A 21,912-nucleotide genomic window follows, 5' to 3' on the forward strand; every position below is an offset into this window, starting at 1 on the left:
CCTCCATTCTAGTCGAGGTAGAGCTCCACTCTAGTGTAATTCTTCTGTGTTCAAAGGTAGAGTTTCAAATTGAAACATCATGAAAAATAGGGAACATTTTTAACTAAATATTTGAGGAAAAAGTTTTGTCTTTCCAGAGTGAGAAACATGAAATGTATTTCTGGATATGCCAGACTGAACAGCAGCTGTAATTTGCAATTTAGAAGAATATCATACCACAAAAAAGAAAATCTGTAAAGTTCCTGTGGAGTCCATATGTATTACATAGGGGTTGGTACAGTTTCCACTTCAAGAAGAGGAAAATTATGTCCAGACTCGAGCTACATGAAAGGAGGAGGGTTTGTGCTTTTTACATGATGGTGACAAGTTGATCTGTGGATCTGATGAGACTGGTTCTGAATTGATGTTGTTTATGGATACCCAATGTCTTTGGCACTTCAATGGGCAACTAAAAATAAAACATGAAAACGAGAGTTTTCTACAAATAGAACACGCTCTTCTAATAGATATGTGGCAAAACTTGGAAAAAAAGTGGAAAAGTGACTGCCAAATAAGAAAACACTTGTAGCTGCATTGTTCACTCATTTAGAATTTTTGATGTGGAGTCCTTTGGGGCCATTTTTAACTTAGTGATGTGACTTTTCTGATTATTAGATACTTTTTTAAAAATGAAGTTTGAAAGTGAGGCATAGACATGATGTTAGATTGTATTGAAATATTAGTTGAAATCCAAATTAGGGACTCTGGACACCTATTCTACTAGAATTTCCTTGTTTACCGAGTGATGTTAAGTACTGTATTTCCCACCAAAGCAAGGTCAGGGAGGGAATTTCCATAAAAGTCCTGAAAGATTTGTATTTTCCTTGGAATTTTTCTCTGTTCCACCCATGACTTTTCATCTTGGCATTTTGAGACACAATGCAATTTGAAGAAAGATTCAATGCAAGCTATCGTGTGCCCTAAATCCTGAAATAGTGTTTCTGGTTGGGAAGCTGTAGGTTTTCTTGATTTGAGGGTGGGTTTTTTTTTCTTGTTTTGGTGTTTTCATTTCTGTGTTCCCCCCCCCCCCCGCCCCCCCTGTGCAATTATGGTTTTGGGGTTTTTATAGCCAGGTTTGTACTGGTGTTCAAGAAACAAAAACCTAATCTCCTCTTACCTATTTGATTTCCAGTTACCACAGACATTTATCTTGAGAGTGGACACACACCCCCCCCCACACAGAGGCGAATTAGAAGTAGTCTTACTCTAATACTTTTTCTCAATACCTTTCAAAGTGAAATGGAATAATAGTTTACAGTGCTTTTGCTGTTTTAGAAATCCTAAAAGGTGGTGAAGAGGAGGAGGTGAAAGGTGGTTCAGTATTCTAATAAACACACTTGAACAAAAGTATATCAAGAGAAACGCAAAATGCATTAGTAGTTTAGTAGTATGATGTAAGTAGCATGGCCTTTTTCTTGCTAGTTTGTGTGTAGAGTTAATATTTTACCAAAGATCTTTCATTACATGTAGCGTACTTGAGATTATTAAAGTCTTGTATAATATTTATTAAAAGTGTAGAATGCCAAATTTAAAGAGAATGTGCAAGAAAGTTTTAAATTATATGTCAGTAAGAGGGAAATTGTGTAATTTACAAGAGTCCCAAAAGAAGGGTAAATTACACTAATTTTTACTCCATTAGATTTAAACATTTTATACCTATCTTTGAGTTTAGCTAGAAAGACTTAGGACAGCTATAAAACTATTTGCTGAGCTAAATGAAACTATGGAATATAAAGCACACCTGCAGTGCAAAAAATACCAGAACACCAAACCAAAATAACACTCACTGTGCAACCAAACTATGCAAAAAAAGTCCATTGCATCATGTTCTGAAAGTGATCAAATTCTTCCAGATGACATATATTGGAGGCAACGATCAGAACAGTCTGTTTTCAAATCCTAAAAAACAAGGTGGTGACAGCCAAGGGGGTTGAGCTCATCTCACCTGTTGTGATGATTGGTTTGGAAGAAGCAGCCTCCTGAATAGTTGGAGTCAAGAACCCACACAGCTTTAAAAACAAACATCACACCATGGACTGTAACTGAATCTGAACCAAGAAGCTACAAATAACTCAGGGTTTTTTTTTAAATACTTGTTTATATTGAGGGACAGGTGGGGCTGGACACAGCACTGGGAAGAAGGCTTTTGGGGCAAGATTGTAATTGTGTTTTTGTTTGTGTGAAATCCATAGGGAAACCCTTGTGATATATCAGTCAACGCCACAAAACTGGGGTCTGTTTAAGACTCAAGCAATGGGCATTTTGAAGCATTTTAAGGACTGGTAGCACTGCCAATTCTTAAGCTTACCTAATAGTCTCTATTAAAAGACCCTTGTTTCCAGTCCAGTACTAACTACCAGTAGTTCCAGTCCAGTACTCATTTCTGCCAGTCCTAAACTGTCTTGACTCAATTTTTCCATTCCTGGTCTGTGTTTTGGGCTGGTTTGGTTTTATTTATTTATTTATAAATTTCAGCCAAAGCAGCTTCCAAGTATGAGCTTAGAAAAAAACAAGTTTTGTCTGTGTTAAAAGATTTGGTACTCTCTGGAAGTACCACGTCTTGGAGAAGAGAATTGAAAATTCTCTGCTAAGTGACAGTTGGTGCAGTGCATTTGGGAAAAAAGACACCAGGAGAGAGGAACTGAAAGTGCAAAATGGCTTGTTCCAAGTGGGTTGGCCAAATATGGGGAAAGACAGGCAGAGTGATGTGCTCCTGCGCATAGGTGCTTCATTCCAGAAGAGCTAAAGTGGAACTCAAGGTTGTCTAGACTCATCACTCCCTTGCTGTCAGTGTGTATCTGAGGTACCCTTGGTCAAAAATTTGCCCTCTGTCTAATGATGGTATCCACAGAGGTAACAAACTACAATTGTTCTCATGGGTTTGTGCAGTCAATCTAAACAAACCACAAGGAGCTTAAGATGAAGGCACACAAAGGAACGTACATTTGTAGGTTTTTTTAAATCATGAGAAATTGCCTCCCCAAAAGGTACCTTTATGGAGCATTATTAAGGTCACTAAGTCAATATTCAAAAGCAAGAACCTGAATTCAAAGCCCTGCGTCTAGACCTGATAATCCATTGCCAAAGTATATGGTTTTATACTTTGTCACAGAGGTGGACCTGCTCTCGTATTCTGTTTTGCAAACTGCAGTTCAATGGGAATTCTCATCTGAATGCTGGTGCTGTATAATAGTATGTTTTTTAAATTATGTAGCCAGATTAGCTGTTAATTGTCTGTGCTCTCTAGTAAAAATAGTACTTTTCCTTGTCACAATTCCCTTTTTCCTCATTTCACAGCAAAAATAGTGAATTAATGTGTGTGAAAAACTCAGATGCTTGAGGGAGGAGCAACATAGAGAAGGTCCTCAAGAAATCAGTAATTCTGTGATCAAAGCAGGACCTTAGAGCAGTTAAAGAAAAAAAAAAAATTATCAGTCATGGTCCTCATGCAGACTACTCACTAAGTAAGGGTCATTCATTGTGTGTAATGAATAAGGCAGAATTCTCCTGAGAAAAACAGCTTTTGGTAATAGATAAAGATGATTATAAGGCACTTAGAGGAATAGAATGAAGTAGTATAAAATGTATTAAAAGCTGTATGTGGAGCATATTTGAACAAGGGGCAAACCTAAGGTTATATTTAAGTTAATTGTGTCATTTTCTGATTTCTGAGTCCTTGATTTTGCAGCCTTGAAATGTGTTTAACAGGAGTTTTGTATGCCACATTAATATAAAACTGTACAAATTGATTCATTATGCTGTTTCCTTGTTCTTAAAGTACTTTTCCTTCCTTGAGTCTTGCTAATGAAAAATGTTTCCAGCTATTACATATCACTGCACACGCAATTTTGAATGTTTTTGTGAATTTTGCTGTTTTATTACCATTGTAAAGAAAAAGAAAGCATGGCACATCACTGTAAAGGATGGCATGGTCGAAAGTATTGTTTATTTTATGGTGGCATAAGAGATTTGAAGATGAATGTGATGAATACTGGACAGATATTTAGTAACAGACAGTAAGACAAAGGCAATGCACAGATTTTTCCAGGATGACCCTTTTGGATAGCATATGGAAAACCAGAAAATGTGATGCCTTTCTTTTTAGTACCACATCCATTTACCCTTACAATACTTTCTCATTAAGTTGAATTCCAGTTTTGGTACATATGGTGTATAATTGAAGAAATTCTAGTTCTGTGCATCTTTCAGATTATGGAGTCTACCATATCCAAACACAGTGCTATTTAAAAGGGGTGAAATGTGGCAAAAGCAAAGTGAATATCTGACAGCATCTTCAAAGGCATCATCCATCCAAACATCTGCATTCTCCATGAAGTGTCTGTTTTTCAGAGAACTTGGATGAGACTTTGAAGTCACAAATGCTTTTAAGAACACATCTGTGAAATGTTTGTTTTCTGAAATGGACTGGTAGACTCCGTAGCAAGATAATAGCAAGACCAAGTCATTGTCAGAGTGATATAGATCTCCAAGTAGTATATGCAGCATCCCAGTTGTCGTGAAGATAGCCACAATCCCATGTGCTGTATGTTCCTGCTGTAAGAGTTTTAGTATACTAGGCTTGTTCTAGGCACTCTCTGCTGCCTTGTATCAAACAAGATGCATTGGAGACCTTAGCAGCCAGTTTCACAAATTAAATATAACTGTTCCTTTTCAGGTCAATAGTGTTGATAGGTGTGGTCTAGTTGTGCAGTACGTGTCAGAGATTACAAAATGCTTGTTATGTTTTAGTGCTTGTCTGCATCTTCTTTAAATTGCTAATATTTTGTAATATTTATTGTGCAGATTAAATACAAAGAAGAAATTCAGCATGCAACAACTATTTCTGATCCACCTGAACTAAGGAGAGTTAAGGAAAACCAGAAGAATATTAGCAATGTGTGCCCCATTTTCATTGCTTGCACACTTCTTTCTGCTGTATTAAATGTGTTTGTGCCTCAGTGAATGTGTCTGTGGTGTTTGTGCTAGTTCCTGTTTGGCCACAAAGACTAATTTAATCAATTAATGGTAAAATGATAACTCCTTAGCCTTGCACTTTGATTAACATCAGTGAGAGTGAAGTGTTCCTGTTGAAGTATCAATTGTCTGTGTCTGAAATAGTACTCACCCTCTTGCAGTTCTTCTAAGTATTGTGTGGAAACATGTGGGTGTTTATTAAGGAATGGCATTTCCCACCCAAATGCAGTGTGCTTTTTAATGACGTATAGTATTTCTGTTTTGGAAGTCTGTGTAATATCTTCTGCCGTGTTTGCTAGGTTCAGTACAAAGAACAGCTCTGCAAAGCTACACCCGTGAATGTCACCCCTGAGATCGAAAGAGTCAAGAGGAATCAAGAGAATGTCAGCATGGGAAGTTGCTCTTATTTAATCCTTTGTATAATTTTTGGGTGCAGAGATGAGTACAAAATTCTGCTTCCAGAAGCTGTACCTTTTCTTTAGTTAGGTGCAGGCTTAGTAATGGAATTACTTGAAAACCCTTTTTTAGGAAGCAATTATGAAAAGCCATTGCTTGGTTTGGGAAATGGCATGTGAATCACCACATATTCAATTAAAGAAATGGCTGCGATGGTTTGAAATGTTATTCTCTGTCTCGGATATTTGCAGGAAATCTTGACAGATTTTTTTTCTTTTAAACATAGTATCCTTTTCCAGCCTTAATTTTTTTCTTTGCTTTGTGAAAAATTGGCTAAATTTTTACTCAAACTCCAGCTCTTATTTGTCTCTTTCTGGTTCCTCAGTAACCTTCCTATGAGACTTTATTATTTAATGGCTGACATAACCATTAGAAAGATATACTGTTTGCAGGAGCACAGGGAAGAAGACAAGGACTTTTGGAGCACGCTGCTGCCTTCCTGCATTTGTTGTAGCTGTACCCTGTTAATGAGTCTTTGAGAGACCACCCATTCTCCTCGCTAGAAACTTCCATCAACAGCTGTATTTCATGGGACTACAAATAGCTACAGTGTTTCCCTGGGGTGTTTTCTGCTGCATTCCCCAAATCAATTTAGAGATAAAATTTTCAAGAATACTATCCTTCTAACTTAAGTGTATGGTATTTATTCCTGGATTTATGCTGACAAATCGAGCTCTCCTAAATGCACGCTGTTCAAACAAACCTGTTTTCCCAAATGATTCAAGCCAGTCTGTGTAGTTGTTCTGCTCTCATCATTGTTTACCTTTCATCAATTTTTGTGTTGTGCAGATTTCGTTGGAAAGTTTAAATTATCTTTCAGGTCACTGGAATAGCTTTGGGTGACTATTCCTTAACTTCAGATGTTTCTAGAAACACTCTTGAATAATGAATAATCATTTTACCTTTACAAATGTCAGTTTGCAAGCTTAATCCATTTGATAGCTTACCATCGTTTTTATAAGACGTTAATTTTTCAATTGGAACATGTTGATATGGACAGATCAAAACTGTGTTGTGTGGGATGACAATTGCTTAAATAATATATACGCTGCTGCCACAGTGCACTGCAGAATTATAAATGCAATGTGTCAGCACAGTTATTCTTACAACTCAGAACCAAGAACTTATTAAAGAAAGAAAGGTTTGTATGGAAACATTTATTTTACATAAAACTATATGGATTGGCATAAATCATGCAAGAATCTCTAATTATTTACTAAATGTTTACCATATCTGACTTCACAGTATTTGGGGCCAGGGTTAACATTGGACTGATTGGTCTGTCAGTGCCACATCCTATCCTTTATCTTCTTCAGATACTGATCCTGCCTTGAGTGTGCACTTGGTTAATGCATCATTGCTACAAGTGTATTTTGTTAAAAAGTGATAGAGGGGATATCCCTACAGTACATCTAAATAAACACATGGTGAAATTTAGGCAGTTAGATTCAACTAGCAGTTGTCAGATGTCTTGCACCCACTGTGTTTAATCACCTTTGAATATACAGAGTATAAAATTTAGAGCATGGATGGTGTCCGTATGGAATCTCTGTGTCTGGATTCACAGGGGACATTGCTGAAATTCAGTTTTTCATGTGCTCTGCTTGACTTTACCGCATTATTTGTGGCTTACCCTATTCTAAATATAAGATATTTCTCTATCCAGCCAAGGACCAGTGTGGTAAATGTCAAGATGTTGTGTGCATATGTGTGTATATATCCCCACAAATGCATTAATAACAAGACTATACAGAAAGAATTCAAGGTTATGCTTAAAAAATCAAGCTTTATAAGCTTTAATAAACATCAGATGCATTTTAGATTTTCAGTTGTTTCCTGGATGACCTTTTAAATTGTACATTTTAATGTAAGACAATGTGATATTGCTTTAGCTGAAATAGGATGTACCATTTTATTCTGTTAAATAATAGGTTCACTACAGAGAGCAGCCTGGCAAAGCTACTGCTGTGAGTGTCACTCCTGAGATAGAGAGAGTCAAGAAGAATCAAGACAATATCAGCTCGGCAAGTTGTTTGAACCTTTTCGTCATTTAGAATTTAAGTCATTGTAACAATATAATGAGGATATGCTTTTCCATTTAGATTTTGTATGTCAAATGAATCCAACTGCCATCATCCACTGAATGGATTTTATTTTTATCCTTTGAGTACATGCGCTGCACACATGGGCAACAAAAATATTCAGACTTGCCTGATTATTCTTGCAAAAAAAGTATGTGGTTGTGTTGGCCCAGTATTTTTCAAGGAGAGAGTCAGTAAAGGTCAGTCATTCTTTCAAGAATCTTTGTCGCTTTTTACCAAGTTTTAGTTGCTAGATTGCAGGAGTAAATTACAGTAAAGAACAAAGGAAACGAGAATTTAACTTTAGTTCAAAATTTTTTTTGTTAATGATTCAAAGCATGGAAGCATATTGTCATCCATTCCACTCTGTGACATGCCACCTGTGTTAGAGCTGAGTAGTCCTGAATGGATCCTATTACCAAACGCTAGAGTAAAATACTGTATTTTTCTTGGCTTTTATAATACCTACCTTTTCTTTTTCTTTCCTTTTTTTTTTTTTTTTAATTGCCACTACAGTGGCATAAGAAGCAGCAGACAGTTCTAATCAGGAGCAAGGAAGAAGTCAACATAGTGAAGTAAAGGACCAGACTAATTACATTAGTCTGTGTCCTCAACACTGAAACACCATCAGCTGCAAAGCCCCTGGAGATGGTAAATAGAACAGGTTTCACGCAGAGCCACTGTTTCAAGGTGGCAGAAGTGCATTAATAGTAGTGACCACTTCAGAACTCAGCGTAGGGGTGAAAAGTAAAGTAAGTTGGATTTGTCAGGGGAATTGTCTAAGGACAGAGAAAAAGGATCTGACCTTATAACTACATATTAATTAAGTACGTTCTTAAAATGATTATGCATATGTACTGAAGTCAGTGAGTTTTGTGGTGCGCAGTTAAAAATAAGAGGAAGACTTCTGAACAATTCTAGACTTTGAATAATTTTTTTATTTCTGAAAATTAAGCTTTTCTTCCCCAAGTGACTCCTTCACTTTGTTTCTTAAGATTTACAGAGATAAATACTCCTCTATGTTATTGAGCAGGAGGTGAAAACCAAACTATGTTGGCTGTAATTATTCTGTCCAAAAAATGCTTATATTCAAAGCATATGTAGCTGCATATATTTGCTAAGAAAATTTATTGATTAATTAAGAGGCGCTTGAATAACATGCAGTACCATATATTCTGTTTCTCGGTACATTACTAAATTTACCTATGAAACATAGACACGAAGACTCACATTTTCATAGGTATGTTGTGCTTAACTAATATGTAATTTTAAGGAGGTTTAGACAACTTCAGTACTTGGTTCCTCTCATCACAAATGCATTTTGAAATAGATTTGCACAACTGATTGAGAGGTAATGCTTTGAGTGTGAATATATAGGTAAATCTGAGATATTTACTAACACTCAGTGCATGGGTGATAATGCGATGTAGGAGCTAAGGGAGGCCATTAGTAGAGGAATTCAGCCAGCCAGAAGAAACTGTAAGAAGTGCTCACTCTAGAACCAACACGTAGGACCACTACTTTTACTGTTTTAGAATTTTGAGTGTGGGGTTCTTTTTGCCCCCCCCCCGCCTTTTTTTTAAACAGATAATTAACCTCACATCTTTACACGTCTGTGAAATGCCACAAAAGAAGCTAATTAGGGGAAATGTGACATAGGAGTTTCTGTACTTACTGATGCACAAAACCCAGCCCAAATGTTCTCTTTGAAAACAGCATATACAGATTTGTCCCAGACATGTTGCTTTTGTGCTGCTAGCAAAGACAAGCTACCAAACAAGAGTAAGAAGGCTGCCAAAGGTCTAACCTGCTTGTAAGAGTTGAATTCCATGGGGACCCAGGGGTTCTCAGCTAATTCCCCCAACCTGGAAGCAGACTGAGGACAGAGTCTGGGTCTGTCTGGTTAATAAGAATATAGCTTATCATCAGCCGTACAAATATGTTTTAAAGATATCCAAGTCACAGTGGTGTTTTCTAATATTTTTCAGTTGATCAATGAATTATTTCACTTATTTAAACAGTCAAGAGTTTCAGCTTTCAGGTAATTACTATTTTTTGAGTGATTGGTGGAATAAACATGCCCTTTGGCCTTACCAATATACTAGGTCATCTGTACCCTCCCTCTGAAACAAGCTAGTAGAAAATGAGTGTAAAGAAAGAAGCAAGACGGTTGGTCATTGTGATTTGGAAAGGATACTGTTGCACAGTGTGATTCTTACCGTCCTTTCTACAATAAACAAAAACTTCATGTGTGCTGTTGTTGCTGTTTTGCAGGTCAAGTACAGCAGTGATCAGAGGCAGATGAAAGGTAGACGTAGTGTGCTTCTAGACACACCTGAGCTAAGGCATGTCAAAGAAACACAAAACAACATCTCAATGGTAGGGTACTTTCTTCCTATAACTAGAGTATGCTAAGGAGTGGCACTTGACCTCCACTGGATTTTGCCTTCCATTAATATAGGTAACTAATGAAACTCTCTGCTCCTTATGGAAGGAATATTTTCTTCTCATGCCTGTTGAGGGACTGTTTGCTAACTGCATATGACTGTACTGAACATGTTCAAAATACTAATAAACAGTTTTCTAACAGTTAAATGTCTGTCCTTTTGGGTTTTTTTTCTTTAAAAAAGTACACACCTCATTTGAGCATCACACAGCTTGACTGGATTAGGTGACACACTTCCCCTTGTGCCTGTGCACGCTCCTGGTTTCTGTGTGACTTTTGTTCTTGGAATGAGTTGTTTTGTGTGCATTTGCTTGTGTGAGAATGTTTGTCAATTTAATTCTTTGATGATTAAGACTCTTTAAAAAGCAAATATGCATAATCAGGGGTACCAGCTTTATAACTCTTACTAATACTGGTTTTGTTCCAACACTTGGTTATATAACACTTTCTACCGTAATATCCTTGTTCTTGTTTTTTTTTTTTTTTGGAAAGCAGGCTGCTTAGAATAACTGCAGTTCTTTCTAAAAGCCTATGTTTACAGTCAGCTGGCATATGATAAAACAAAAGAGCAAAAGAGCACCTTTTGTATGAAACTGTGCATATAATCAAAATTCTTAGTGAATGAAAATGCTTGAGTTCTAAAGAACTGTTACTGCTGGAACATTTTTTTACTGACAGATGTAGTTGTCTGTATCAGTAGAGAGCTATCCTATCTTAGAGAAGAGGGGAATGGACCAGATGACCTCCTGAGGGCTTTTCCCATCCTGTGTAGCTGTAAGATGATGCTTTGCTGCTTGAGTTAATGTCTAATTCAGTGGAAATGGAAACAAGTTAGGGAGATAGAGAAGACTTGGCTGTCCATCTAGCCTATCTCATGTGTTTAACAATTCTATTATGGAGCAAACCCCAAAGAATTTAAGTGCCTCATAAAACAAACACATATGCATTCCTGCATAGAATAACCATTTGCTATCAATTGCAGCTTGGGGAAAAGTGTAATTATTCTTGTTTTCCTAGGTAAAATACCATGAAGATTTTGAGAGGACAAAGGGCAGAGGCTTCACCCCAGTGGTAGATGATCCTGTAACAGAGCGTGTGCGTAAAAACACCCAAATTGTGAGTGATGCAGCATATAAAGGTGTGCATCCACATATTGTTGAAATGGATAGAAGACCTGGAATAATTGTTGGTAAGTTGTTAAATACTGTTGCTATTGAAAACACTGTGGGGAAGGTGAAAGCATCTGCTTGTGTTCTCCATTAAAACCAAGAAAAAATACTCCCAGATCTCATTTTTGCTCTTTTCTCAGCATGAAACTTGTGTTGAACTATTGGTTCAATGCCAGCTTCTAGCAAAATAATAATGGGAATGAATAGGAGATAGATTATCATTTGCTCTGTAATTTTTTTTTGAAGTATGGATAGTCATTGCTATTACTTTGAGTTTTCACCTTCAAGAACGGCCAAAATATCTGCAATAATCTTCATTTTGCACAGAAGAGAGATGACTAAAGCTGTGATTCTCCAAGATTTCGATGTTTAAACGTTGCAGACCAGTTTGAGATTTCCCCTTCTGTCAGTCAGCAATTTCTCCAGAGCTGCACATGCTCCATTTACCACCTTGTTTTAGAATTTCACACAGCTTTCAAAATACCTCAAGGTGTAATTCATCAATAACTCAGTAGATCTCTGGTAAGCCAAACACCAGTGTTCAGAAGTGATGTTCTAAAAGATGGTCCAAGACCAGGTATTCAGAGGGTAGGATACAGATTGGTTTTGTATGTAGAGACAGAGCATGGCATTAAGATGTCATTTGGTGTATTCATAATAAACACTATTTCGAAATCAAAATGGATATTTGAAGTCTCTTAAAAGTTAAGACTGCTATGGCAAAGGAAATGGTAACCTGACTCTTTTTTTTTTCATTTCTTTTTGTTTTGGTGTGTCCTTTTTCTGTTTTTTTCTGTGCTTTACAACATTGTAGACCCCAGAGGGTTTACATACAGAAAACCATGCTGAGATAGCACTCTAAAATCCTTTGTACATAGTAATAATAGCAAGGGTTTACTTTAACTCTACCTCTCTAAAATCAGAGAAATCGCAGGTCAAATGGACTAATCGGTGGGTCATAGAGTCCATCCTCCTGCCTAAAGCAAGGTTAACTATATCTGTACTGTACTGTTCCTGGCAGATGCTTCTTCAGTCTTTTCCTTAAAGTCTCCAAATAAGTCTCCACGACATAAAGGAGTGTATTTCTTTCCTTTTATATAGCCACCTTTTTACAAGTCTGTAGCTACAGCCTTCTGTCAGAAGGAATTTCTCAAAAGTGAGTGTTTAGAGAGCTCTGCCTAGGGAAGGTACTGATGCTTTTAATACCATGCAAGTCTCAGAGGGTCACCCATTCTGGATCTAGGGCAACAACTTGTTCAGAAAACCATTTTCTGTGGAGTCCCAAGCACTTGTACCCACTTCCATAGCTAGAAGTGGTGCACCCAAAGAGAGAGAGAAACGCTCCTGCAAAACTGCAGTTTAATATACAGTTTACAACATGCTGTTTAGTGCGCACTTCAAACCTCCTACTCTGTACTGCGCTGCACGTGTGCTGTAGCCCTATGTAAGAATCGTGTGCAGTCCTGTGTTCAATAACTGAAGGCACAATCAGATTAAGATCAAGAACATCCCTGAGATAAATCCTTGAGCTATAAGTGACTGAAATATTAGTACTGTTTATCACCGTAAAATACTCCCGTAGCAAAACACACAGGCATTCTTAACTCCCCATGCCCACCAAACAGCAAAAATACTGCAACTATTTAAAGGAAAGAGGCCATGACAAACCTGTGAGCCTAATATCCAGTGATATTTCAGCTAATGCTTTTTCAGAGTGAACTGCAATTATACTATCTGCTTGTTTAAAAAGAAGCAGTGAGCTCCCTGCTCATGGAATGTCCTTGGCAGCTAGAAAAAAAAGATTGCAAGACTGAAAAAAGCAACTATGACTCTCTTGAGGTTTTTCCTAGCTGATTGTTCAGATAGTTAGGAAAGGTACCTCTGTGTTAGAGTCCATCTAGCTGGTTTTTAAAGTATTATCAGTGAAGCTGTAGCAACTTTTTCAAATGCCCAATTCCTAAAATTAATGCCTCTGCTTTGGAGAACAGGCACTAGTTTTAACCATGCTAAAGCCATTCTAAACCCATCAACATAAATTAATCTAACTGAGCTTTGGATCTGTGACTAAAGAGGCTCCATAATTCTCACATGAGAATAAAGATATTTTAAATTGGCAAAAGTTACCAGGAAGTTGAAATTGATTGGGGCTATACATTTCCAAGATTCTGGTTCTATGTAACTTATATTTAAGATTACAGAGATGGATAAAATCAGTACAAATCAATGGCTGCTGCACTGATGCTGATCTTGTTATGTCTTTACTTACTAAGGCATGATCAAACAGGAGAAGATGGGCATTCACCAGTTCTCCCACCCATCTCATGCCTGTCAGTGCTTTATGTAGTTGCATAATTTATCACTGTTAGGACTAACACACAGTTTATCTGAAGATTTTGCATCGGCTTTTATTCATCTTGTCAGGAGGGAGTTAGTGCTATGCCTCACCTTACGCGAGTTGCAGTAGGTAACACATAATGTACGTACATTGAAGGTATTCTAAAGCCATGGGATTTATTTTATTAGCTCTGTCTGTTCTTTCCATTGCCTCTAGGCTATTAATCATTTGAAACATGACATATCTGGGGTCCCCACAGTCCTACTTTACTTATCAACCCATTATTTAGCTTGGTACCACTCAAACTAGTGAAAGGACCAAGTTGGGAAGATAATTATTTTTCCCACTTCCAATGCATTGAGTAAATCTTGCAGACGGGGCTGCCCAAGAAGCAAACCACTAGTAAAAAGGTGTGAACTGGTAGATTTGTGCTTTAACTGATTGTACTTTACATCAAGGTTTTATTTTTAAACTTCTTAGGAGAGATGAAATGATTATTACATTTTTAGACATAGCAGATATGAATTGTATATATTAGATTGATGTGGGTAGATCAAGAATTTACACTATAGCTGCTTCTGTGTTTGTTATAAGCCTCTTAACTTGTACAACACTATTTGTTAAAAGTTTATTAAAAAGATGATTGAATCTATATTCACTTCTCTGCTGTGATTATAACTTAAATTCAGATATGAAATTAATTTTTTCTTATGGGCTCTTTTTTATCTCAATATCCAGTTCACACTTGTGAATTCAAGAGATATTAACAACTTACTTGTATGAATTAAAAATGAAGATCTTACAATTACTACTGTTATTGAATTCATACATTGAATTCCAAAAATGCTTTTTGATAGTGGGATAGTGGATCAACAGTAATCTATGTCCCAGGAAACTTAGATATTTGGAAGACAAAGGGAATTACTAGTTAAGATCAAGAGTGGGCTTCAGTTTACCCAACTCTAAATGTCTACAGTGTAGATTCCTACAGATGAATTTGTCACCCTAGTCCATTTTTTGTATTAATTAAGAAAGATGGATACTTTTGAGTTTATATGAATTGAGCAACTTGTAGAAATTTATTTTGGATGAGATGAACTATGCCCTTGATTCTGCTTATTAGGCTGACTTGATCTCTACTGTATGCAAAGAAGGGCCTGTAATGCCTCTGTTAGCTGTAGAAATGTATACTGCCAACTGTCAGCTATAGGAATATATACTGCAGCATCTCTGTGGAGTAAGGATGCTGTTGGTGGACTGGGGGAAATAATCTTGTAGCTCGGATGATTTTAGTTCTTCTAGTGAAGAGAGTTCTGGTATGTGATATTTAACTTGTTTCCATTTATTTAGACTTAATAAAATACTATGGTCGTGTTTAGAAAAGGAAAATAAAAATTGGGAGAAAAAGTCTTAAAATAATGTCAACGCTCGAAATGAATGCACTAAGTCCTTTTAAGCAGGAAAGTAACACTTTCTGGTCCTTTCTGGTGAATATCTAGATCTTTTAGTTAATTTCTAGCTGAGGGAAATTCATTGCTGATTGTTAAAACTCATTCCTTTCATGCTTTTACTTCATTTGTTGTTTGTCTGTCTTATCATTTCTGTGCTTTGGGAAAAGATCTTAAAGTTTGGCGCACAGATCCTGGCTCCATCTTCGACATTGATCCTCTGGAGGACAATATTCAGTCTAGGAGTCTGCATATGCTTTCTGGTATTGCTTATATCCTGACTTTTCCCCAATTCAGCTTTTTATGTTTATGAATCTAAGTTGGTGCAGTGAATTTTCAGGTCAATGTGCCAGCCATATGTTTTATAAATATGTTTTTATATATATATATAAAATGTAGTATTTTTAAAACAGTATTTTATAGGAACTTCAGCTGTAATCACATGTGCAGATAAGAAATAGAGAAATAAATCTTATCCTATCCAACAGTTATTCATACCACTTACAAGTAGTCACTTAAAAAGCATTGATCTACTTTGTCCTCACTGCAAGTAGAATTTTCAAATAGTTGGACTTTACTAAAATCTCAGAGATATAGAAGGTGGCCTATTTATGAAATTTATTTCTTTTCCATGCACATTTTGCTTATATGGCACATGATGTTATGCCTTGTGCTATTGTTTGCAACTCCAAGCTGTTAATAATTTAAGGGTAGATCGAAAAGGAGAGAAAGTAATGTAATAATAAGCAGCAATGTTTTGGCTCTACAAGTTTTTTTGATCCCTTCCCCCCCCCCAAGTGTTTATTTTGAATGTTTAATTTTGTACATGTATTTTCTTTGCTGCTAATAGTGGAACTTTAAATATTGCTTTGAATGTCATAGAGCAGTATTTCCACATGCACTTGTATGCATGCTGGGATAAAGGAACATTTTGATTTTCCATGGGAAATTTTCATATGCTTCATCATCATCCCTTTTTTTCCTAGTATCTCAATCCTACCTTCCATTTCTGCTATTCTTTTAAAGCTGAGAACAAGCTTAGTTGCATCTGATTTTGAAGCAACCTTTTGAACTAATGGTGTTCAAAGTGGATACAAACTCACGAACAATTCACTATTCTCTAATTTTAATACCATCAGTGTGTGAATATCAATGTTAGCAGTACTGCGGTTTTTGTTGTTGCTTGTCTTTGCACTTCTGTCATCTATTTACTGTGATATTTTTTCTTTCTACCTTTGTAGAAAGAGCAAGCCGTTACAGTAAGCAGTATTTACATTCTACCAGTTTGGGAGATTATAAATCAGATGGCTCTGACACGAACCCTACCTTTTCTTACTGCAGTGAGATAACAAGGCCATCTGACGGAGAAGGTACCCCTTATTCCCACCTTTTTCACTAATGACACTGTCATAGTGTATTGAGACCTCACAGGCCTGTATTAACTCCATATCCTTGTATAGTCACAAGTCATTAGAAACTATGTAAGCTATTGCCTGATTAAGGAATCAAAGCAAAGTCTCAAGACCGCACAGTTTCTTGCATGCCATATTGCTTTATCGTGTATTCTCTTTTACCATTTTGGTAACACTGTCAGTCTGAAAGCCCTGCTAACTCCCATTTACAGTGCTTAAGAGAAGGTGTGTTGTGTTTTTGCCAAATGTACATGACTCTGTTATTTTTTTTCTCTTGACGAACACAGTGTAACTGGAAAAAATACACCTCTGTACTGGAAAAAAAGTAAATTTACCTTGTGCTTTTCAGTGGCAAATCAAACATATAATAGTGACTGAAGTAATTCTTCCTGCTTGTGGCTCTGTTTCCGTCCTAAAAAACCAAGAGTATCAACTGGCAACTTTCTCACATGAGAAAGTCGTCTTATACTGTCAGCAGTTTGGGAACCAGAGTTAATATTCAGCTGGGAAGTTTATGCACTCTGACACTGTTTGACATGGATTAGAATACTTTGACAAACCTGCATTCCCAGGTACAAAACCACATCTTGCATCTGTTTGATGCCATAGATTACAAAAAAATTTACAAAAATTATGAATAAGTGTCTAGTCATCCTAGTGGCATTACAGTGTGTACTAGACTTGTCTGGTGAATTGTAAATATTCAGAAACGTTACATTCCAAAGATATGTTTTTAAAAAACAGTGATTTCTGCTTCTCAGTTGTGAACGAAGGTGTATTGAAAAGGTTATCTAAAGGGTTGCTATTGTTTTGTTTTGTTTTTTTAAGAAGGTATTAAAGATATTGCTACCATTTAGTTGCCTGGCATCCTTGAATTACCCATGTTTTTAGAAGATTTTAAGGCATCTTAATTGCAGAATGTGCCTGTTTATGTTCTCCCAATCACCAGAGGAATACGTTGTTATAGTGGCTAGTGTTTAGGGAGTCTACATTGTGTTAGATGCCATGTAAATACATACAGGCAGCTCTGATTAAGGCCTGGTGAGGAAGAAAGTGTTCAGACTGAAGAACTGACTCTGAACAAAGAAAGAAGCACACATCTTTGACAGAACTGTAATCCCTTCTATCATATCTGTCTGTCTTTATTTGATATTTTAACTATATTCCCCACTCTTCTAATAGATGATAGCAATAATGCACATCATGCTGGTTTTTGTCTCTTCCTGTGATGATGCAAAGTGGGCTTCTCAGTCCAGTGCATATTATCTCTCTATATCTGTTCTGATCTTTTTTGGCTCTATTCCAAGCCATTTTAACATTGCTTTGTCAGCTTGGTTTGATTGTTAACAGATAGTTTTTATTACATGCCATATTGAGAGTAGGAAATGGGCTTTGTTTTCCCGGTTGTTTTGGCACTAGCGAGCTTGATTTCTGTGTCTCTATTTCAATCTGTTGTTGTGGTGATGTGTTGAATAGATCCTTGCCAAGATCAACATATTTTAGAAAGATATTGTTTCCACTTTTGACCCAGCTGGCTAGCCAGGGTTTGAGCACTTGCAGACAGCTCCCATTGCAGGGCAGAAATAAATGCCAGAGTTAAGTAATTTGACATAATCCTGATGATTTACAAGAAAATACCATTTCTGTTAACACATTCAGAAAAAAACAGCAGAAGATAGCATCTTGGTCAAAAATACCAACCTTTTTCATGGCAGCATCCCATCTAAAATGTCATTTAGGACATAGCCTCAAGATAAGTTTGCCCTTGACCTTTATACAGTATCTCCTATGGCATACCACAGTAATTGAGAACTGAATCCATTTTGGTTTCTCATGGAGTTTGTACTTTTAGATCTAGCAGTGCATCTCACTGGAATTGTTCAATCTGATGGCACGCCAACATGCCATCAGCTGGGGACCCATGACCAATTTTACAACCTCTAAATGTCTTTGGCCTTGTCTTATCATCTTTCAGATACTTCTACATTGTTCAGTTGCTAATTTATTCTAGATACCTTTACTGATATTTGACTCACAATTCAAGTCTTCCACTGCCACTTCTGATGGAATTTTTCCTTAACCACCTCTCCCAGCCCATAGCTGAGTCCCTGGCTTCATATCAGATGTTAAAGGCTTATTGAGATCTAAATAACTCTCTTGTCTTTGGGGTATTTCAGTAACAACATCACAGGGAGGCTACTAATGTTGTTCACTAGAATTACTTCTTCCTACTTGATTCCCTAACCATTATTTGAGATGGTGAGGTTGAGCTGAGCTCCCAGGGAGCTTTCCCTAAAAAATCAGTAGATTTTTGCATGAGGTAAGTTCAGGAAAATCCCTGTTCTCCCTTTTAGACTACAGCAGGTTAAACTGGATAGGAAACAATAGTTAACACTTTCCAGCAAGCCTGATGCAGGTGATGAACTTTCATTTTGATATTCTTTTTGAAATTATTTTTCAGCTTTGTCTCTCCTTTTTGCAGGTTCTCTCTGTTAGTGTTTTTCAAGTCAATTGACTTTATTACTTCATGGTATCATTGAATTTTTTTGCCATACTGGACAGAAAGTGTTGCACTAGAGCTTCTCACTCTGCCTAAATGCTTTGTAATTAATTACTGCCCTAACAAAGATTTCCTTTTTACCTGCGAGCCATTCTGTAGCACTTCCCAGAAACAGTTGGGTGCCACATTAGTTCTTGCAAAATTCTCAGCTGTTTTTCAAGTAGTTATTTTCAGCTTGGCTAAAGAGCAACAGAAGCTAATGATTTCTCTCTTTCAATCCTGCTTTTAACACTGGTTTTGCAGCTTCTCAGACATGGAGCTATTAATTCATTTTTGGGAAGGTTTTTCAGATTATTTTTGTCAGAAAGAGAAGTTGAGATAGATGGATGTCAGATTTATTTTTGTTTATAACGACAGACCAGACAGTTCCATCTTCATGAAACACTATAGAGAAAAAACAAAAAAGCAACAAGAGGCAGTTTCTTTGCTTTCAGTTCAGGTCTTTCTAGACAGCATTGTGCCTGACAAATTTCTCAACCACTATAAAAAAATTCAAAAAAGTCTTTTCTGTCTGTCCTGATTTTCTGTGCAGTCTTACACACTGTTTTTCTCCCAGTTGTTTTCCCACTCACTCTCTTAATGCCCTTCCTCCCCCACAAGAAAGGTCCCATCCTGTTAGTTTGCATACAGGCACCGGGAGAGGATGGTGTAGTTCATAGGGCTCAACACTTATTACAGTCTTGCTTTATTTTGGACAGTTGTATTTGTATTTCAACCATCCACTCTATGAAGGAGATTAATTGCTTGTACATGTAACTCCCATATATGTATAATTATGGAGTTTTGGTGTCTGATCACAGAAAGCAACACAGGTATCACTTAATTGGACTTTCTGTATTCACGGTCTCTACAGTGTTTCTCAGAAGTTGTGCTGAAGCATGTATTTTTCTAAAGATACCTTCTCCTATTTTAAGGTCTCCATATAAAATTAATCTACCATCTTTTGCTAGTAACTTACTTCAGTAAGTAAAAATGGCATTTAGCTCACACCCTCATGTCTCAAGACTGTTTTGTTTAGTTCCATTCCCCCAAAGGCAAGAGTAAAAATGTTTGAAAATAGCACAAGTTCACAATATTGGAGACTTTGTTCTAAAATAACAAGCCTTTTAAAAAAAACTTTCTATATATATTATTCTCAGTAGTTCCACCTCCAGAGACTGAGGTGGGGAAAGGACTTTTTAACACGAGAGTGTTAACACATGGTACGATGTAAGATATGGAAACGAATTTGTGGTGTATGATCCAGTGCCATGGCACTGCTACTAGGGCTACCATTTTTGCCACCTCTGTTTTGCATCTGTCTTTGACTCATTTTGGGGTGAAGAATTTCTCTTAGTGTGTTTGGAATAGGAAGACCCATCTGCACTGAAAGAGTATCACTGTTATTCTCATTTCACTGTTATTTATTCATTCTCTCTCTGTGCGACAATTTGTGTGCACATTTTGTTTTCATTATACTTCAGTGAAGGTGTTTTCCTTAGGGTTATTCCTTTTGTTTTAGTTATTGAAGTTACTGCTGCTTTCCTTCAATCCTGTTTCAACTGCAGAATGTTTTCATTTCACTTTCTAATATTCTTCCTTCTCTTAGGTTTTACTTTTAATTATCTTTCAATTTATTGTATGTCTGTGGGGCTTTCTGTTTAGCTCTCTCCTGTTTTTCTTTGATTCAAATCAGCAGGATTTTATTTAATAGTACCAAGTTTTGCTTTCAGTCTGAAGGTTTCTACTTTAAAATGATCTTAATGAACATCCTGCAATAGATGAATTTAACTTTTTTGTCCCTGACAAACCCTTTCTTTCTTTTTAGTTGAAACCATTTAGGTTGGTTTTCTTCCCTTTTGCTTTTGAACTTCCCTATTTTTGTCTTCTATTTCTTCTTAATTTCTAGTTTAATTGGTGTGCATCAGCATATAGACATGATCTATACATTTTTCTTTACCATATGTTCAGAATTTTTCAGTGTATTGAAGTGTGCCTTTTATCCTTATTTTAAATTGAGTATAGTCTGTAGATGGAGAAAAGTCAGAAGTAAGTATCAATTCCATTCAGTCATGGATATATTGTTACTCTGCTGGGAAAAACTTGATTTCTTGGTTGTTTTCTAAATTATCATCATTACCTTAAAACCTATATAGAAGTTAGTCTGTAAGAGACAAATCAGGTTCACTGTACTCCCAAAAGCTCATATTATGTAGGAAACTATAATGGATATTAGGAAAGAATTTCCAAGTGCCTTTTGTTGCTTTTTAAAAATGAGTATTGAAATTTTATGTGTTTGGTTGGAGCCACTGTGTTACTGATTGGCTGCATGGTCACTATTTATGCTTGTCTCCTTCCGCCTAAGTTCTTCAAATTCAGTTCACTTGCTGCCACCAGACAAGTAGTAATAATTAACATAGAGGCCTTGATCTGAGGTTTAAGATTTTCCTTTCTTTATTCTGATTAAAAGGGTCTGCCACTAACACTCAGGTCTCTCACTTTGCCTTTGCCTGGGAAGCTACCTTCTTTTACTCACACTGGCAATCCAAATACACAAATTTCAGCAAACCATAGAATTCCAGTTACATCTTGATAGTCTCTTAATTTTTTTATCAACCTTAAAAATAACCTATACGTTGTTATGAGAAAAGTGAGAATTCATATTAGATACTTCATGGATACTGCATAACAATTGGTCAGATCCAGAAAAGATTAGTGCAAACAACCTTTGAGGGATAAATATGGCAAATGGGCTTGCTGGCATTTTGACTACAAAGTCTGAAGACTGCAGAACACACAGTACTGCAGTATCTTCCTGTGGGATATGGGTACTTAAAGTTTTGAAGTCTTTATATAGCTTAGAGTGGAAGTAAAGTCAATGAGAAACAGTAAGTCCTTTCATCTCTCTCCCTAGTGGCATGTCCTCCTTATGTGATATCAGCCTTCTGAAGAAGAAAGGCTTCAGAGTAGCCGAACATGCTCCCCTCCCATTCTCCAAACTCCAGGGGTTATC

General features: G+C 36.7%; 1 protein-coding gene across 1 annotated transcript in view; it reads left to right on the top strand.

The window, feature by feature from the left end:
* Positions 1-21,912, top strand: part of LOC142052492 (nebulette-like) — a 96,652-nt gene that overhangs the window by 49,099 nt on the left and 25,641 nt on the right. Inside the window, 7 exon segments of the mRNA XM_075082684.1 lie at positions 4,843-4,935; positions 5,313-5,404; positions 7,400-7,493; positions 9,825-9,929; positions 11,014-11,185; positions 15,119-15,211; positions 16,190-16,318. Of these exon segments, the coding sequence (XP_074938785.1) occupies positions 4,843-4,935; positions 5,313-5,404; positions 7,400-7,493; positions 9,825-9,929; positions 11,014-11,185; positions 15,119-15,211; positions 16,190-16,318 (778 nt within the window).

Source organism: Phalacrocorax aristotelis, chromosome 2, assembly GCF_949628215.1.
Source record: "Phalacrocorax aristotelis chromosome 2, bGulAri2.1, whole genome shotgun sequence".
Classification (NCBI taxonomy): domain Eukaryota; kingdom Metazoa; phylum Chordata; class Aves; order Suliformes; family Phalacrocoracidae; genus Phalacrocorax; species Phalacrocorax aristotelis.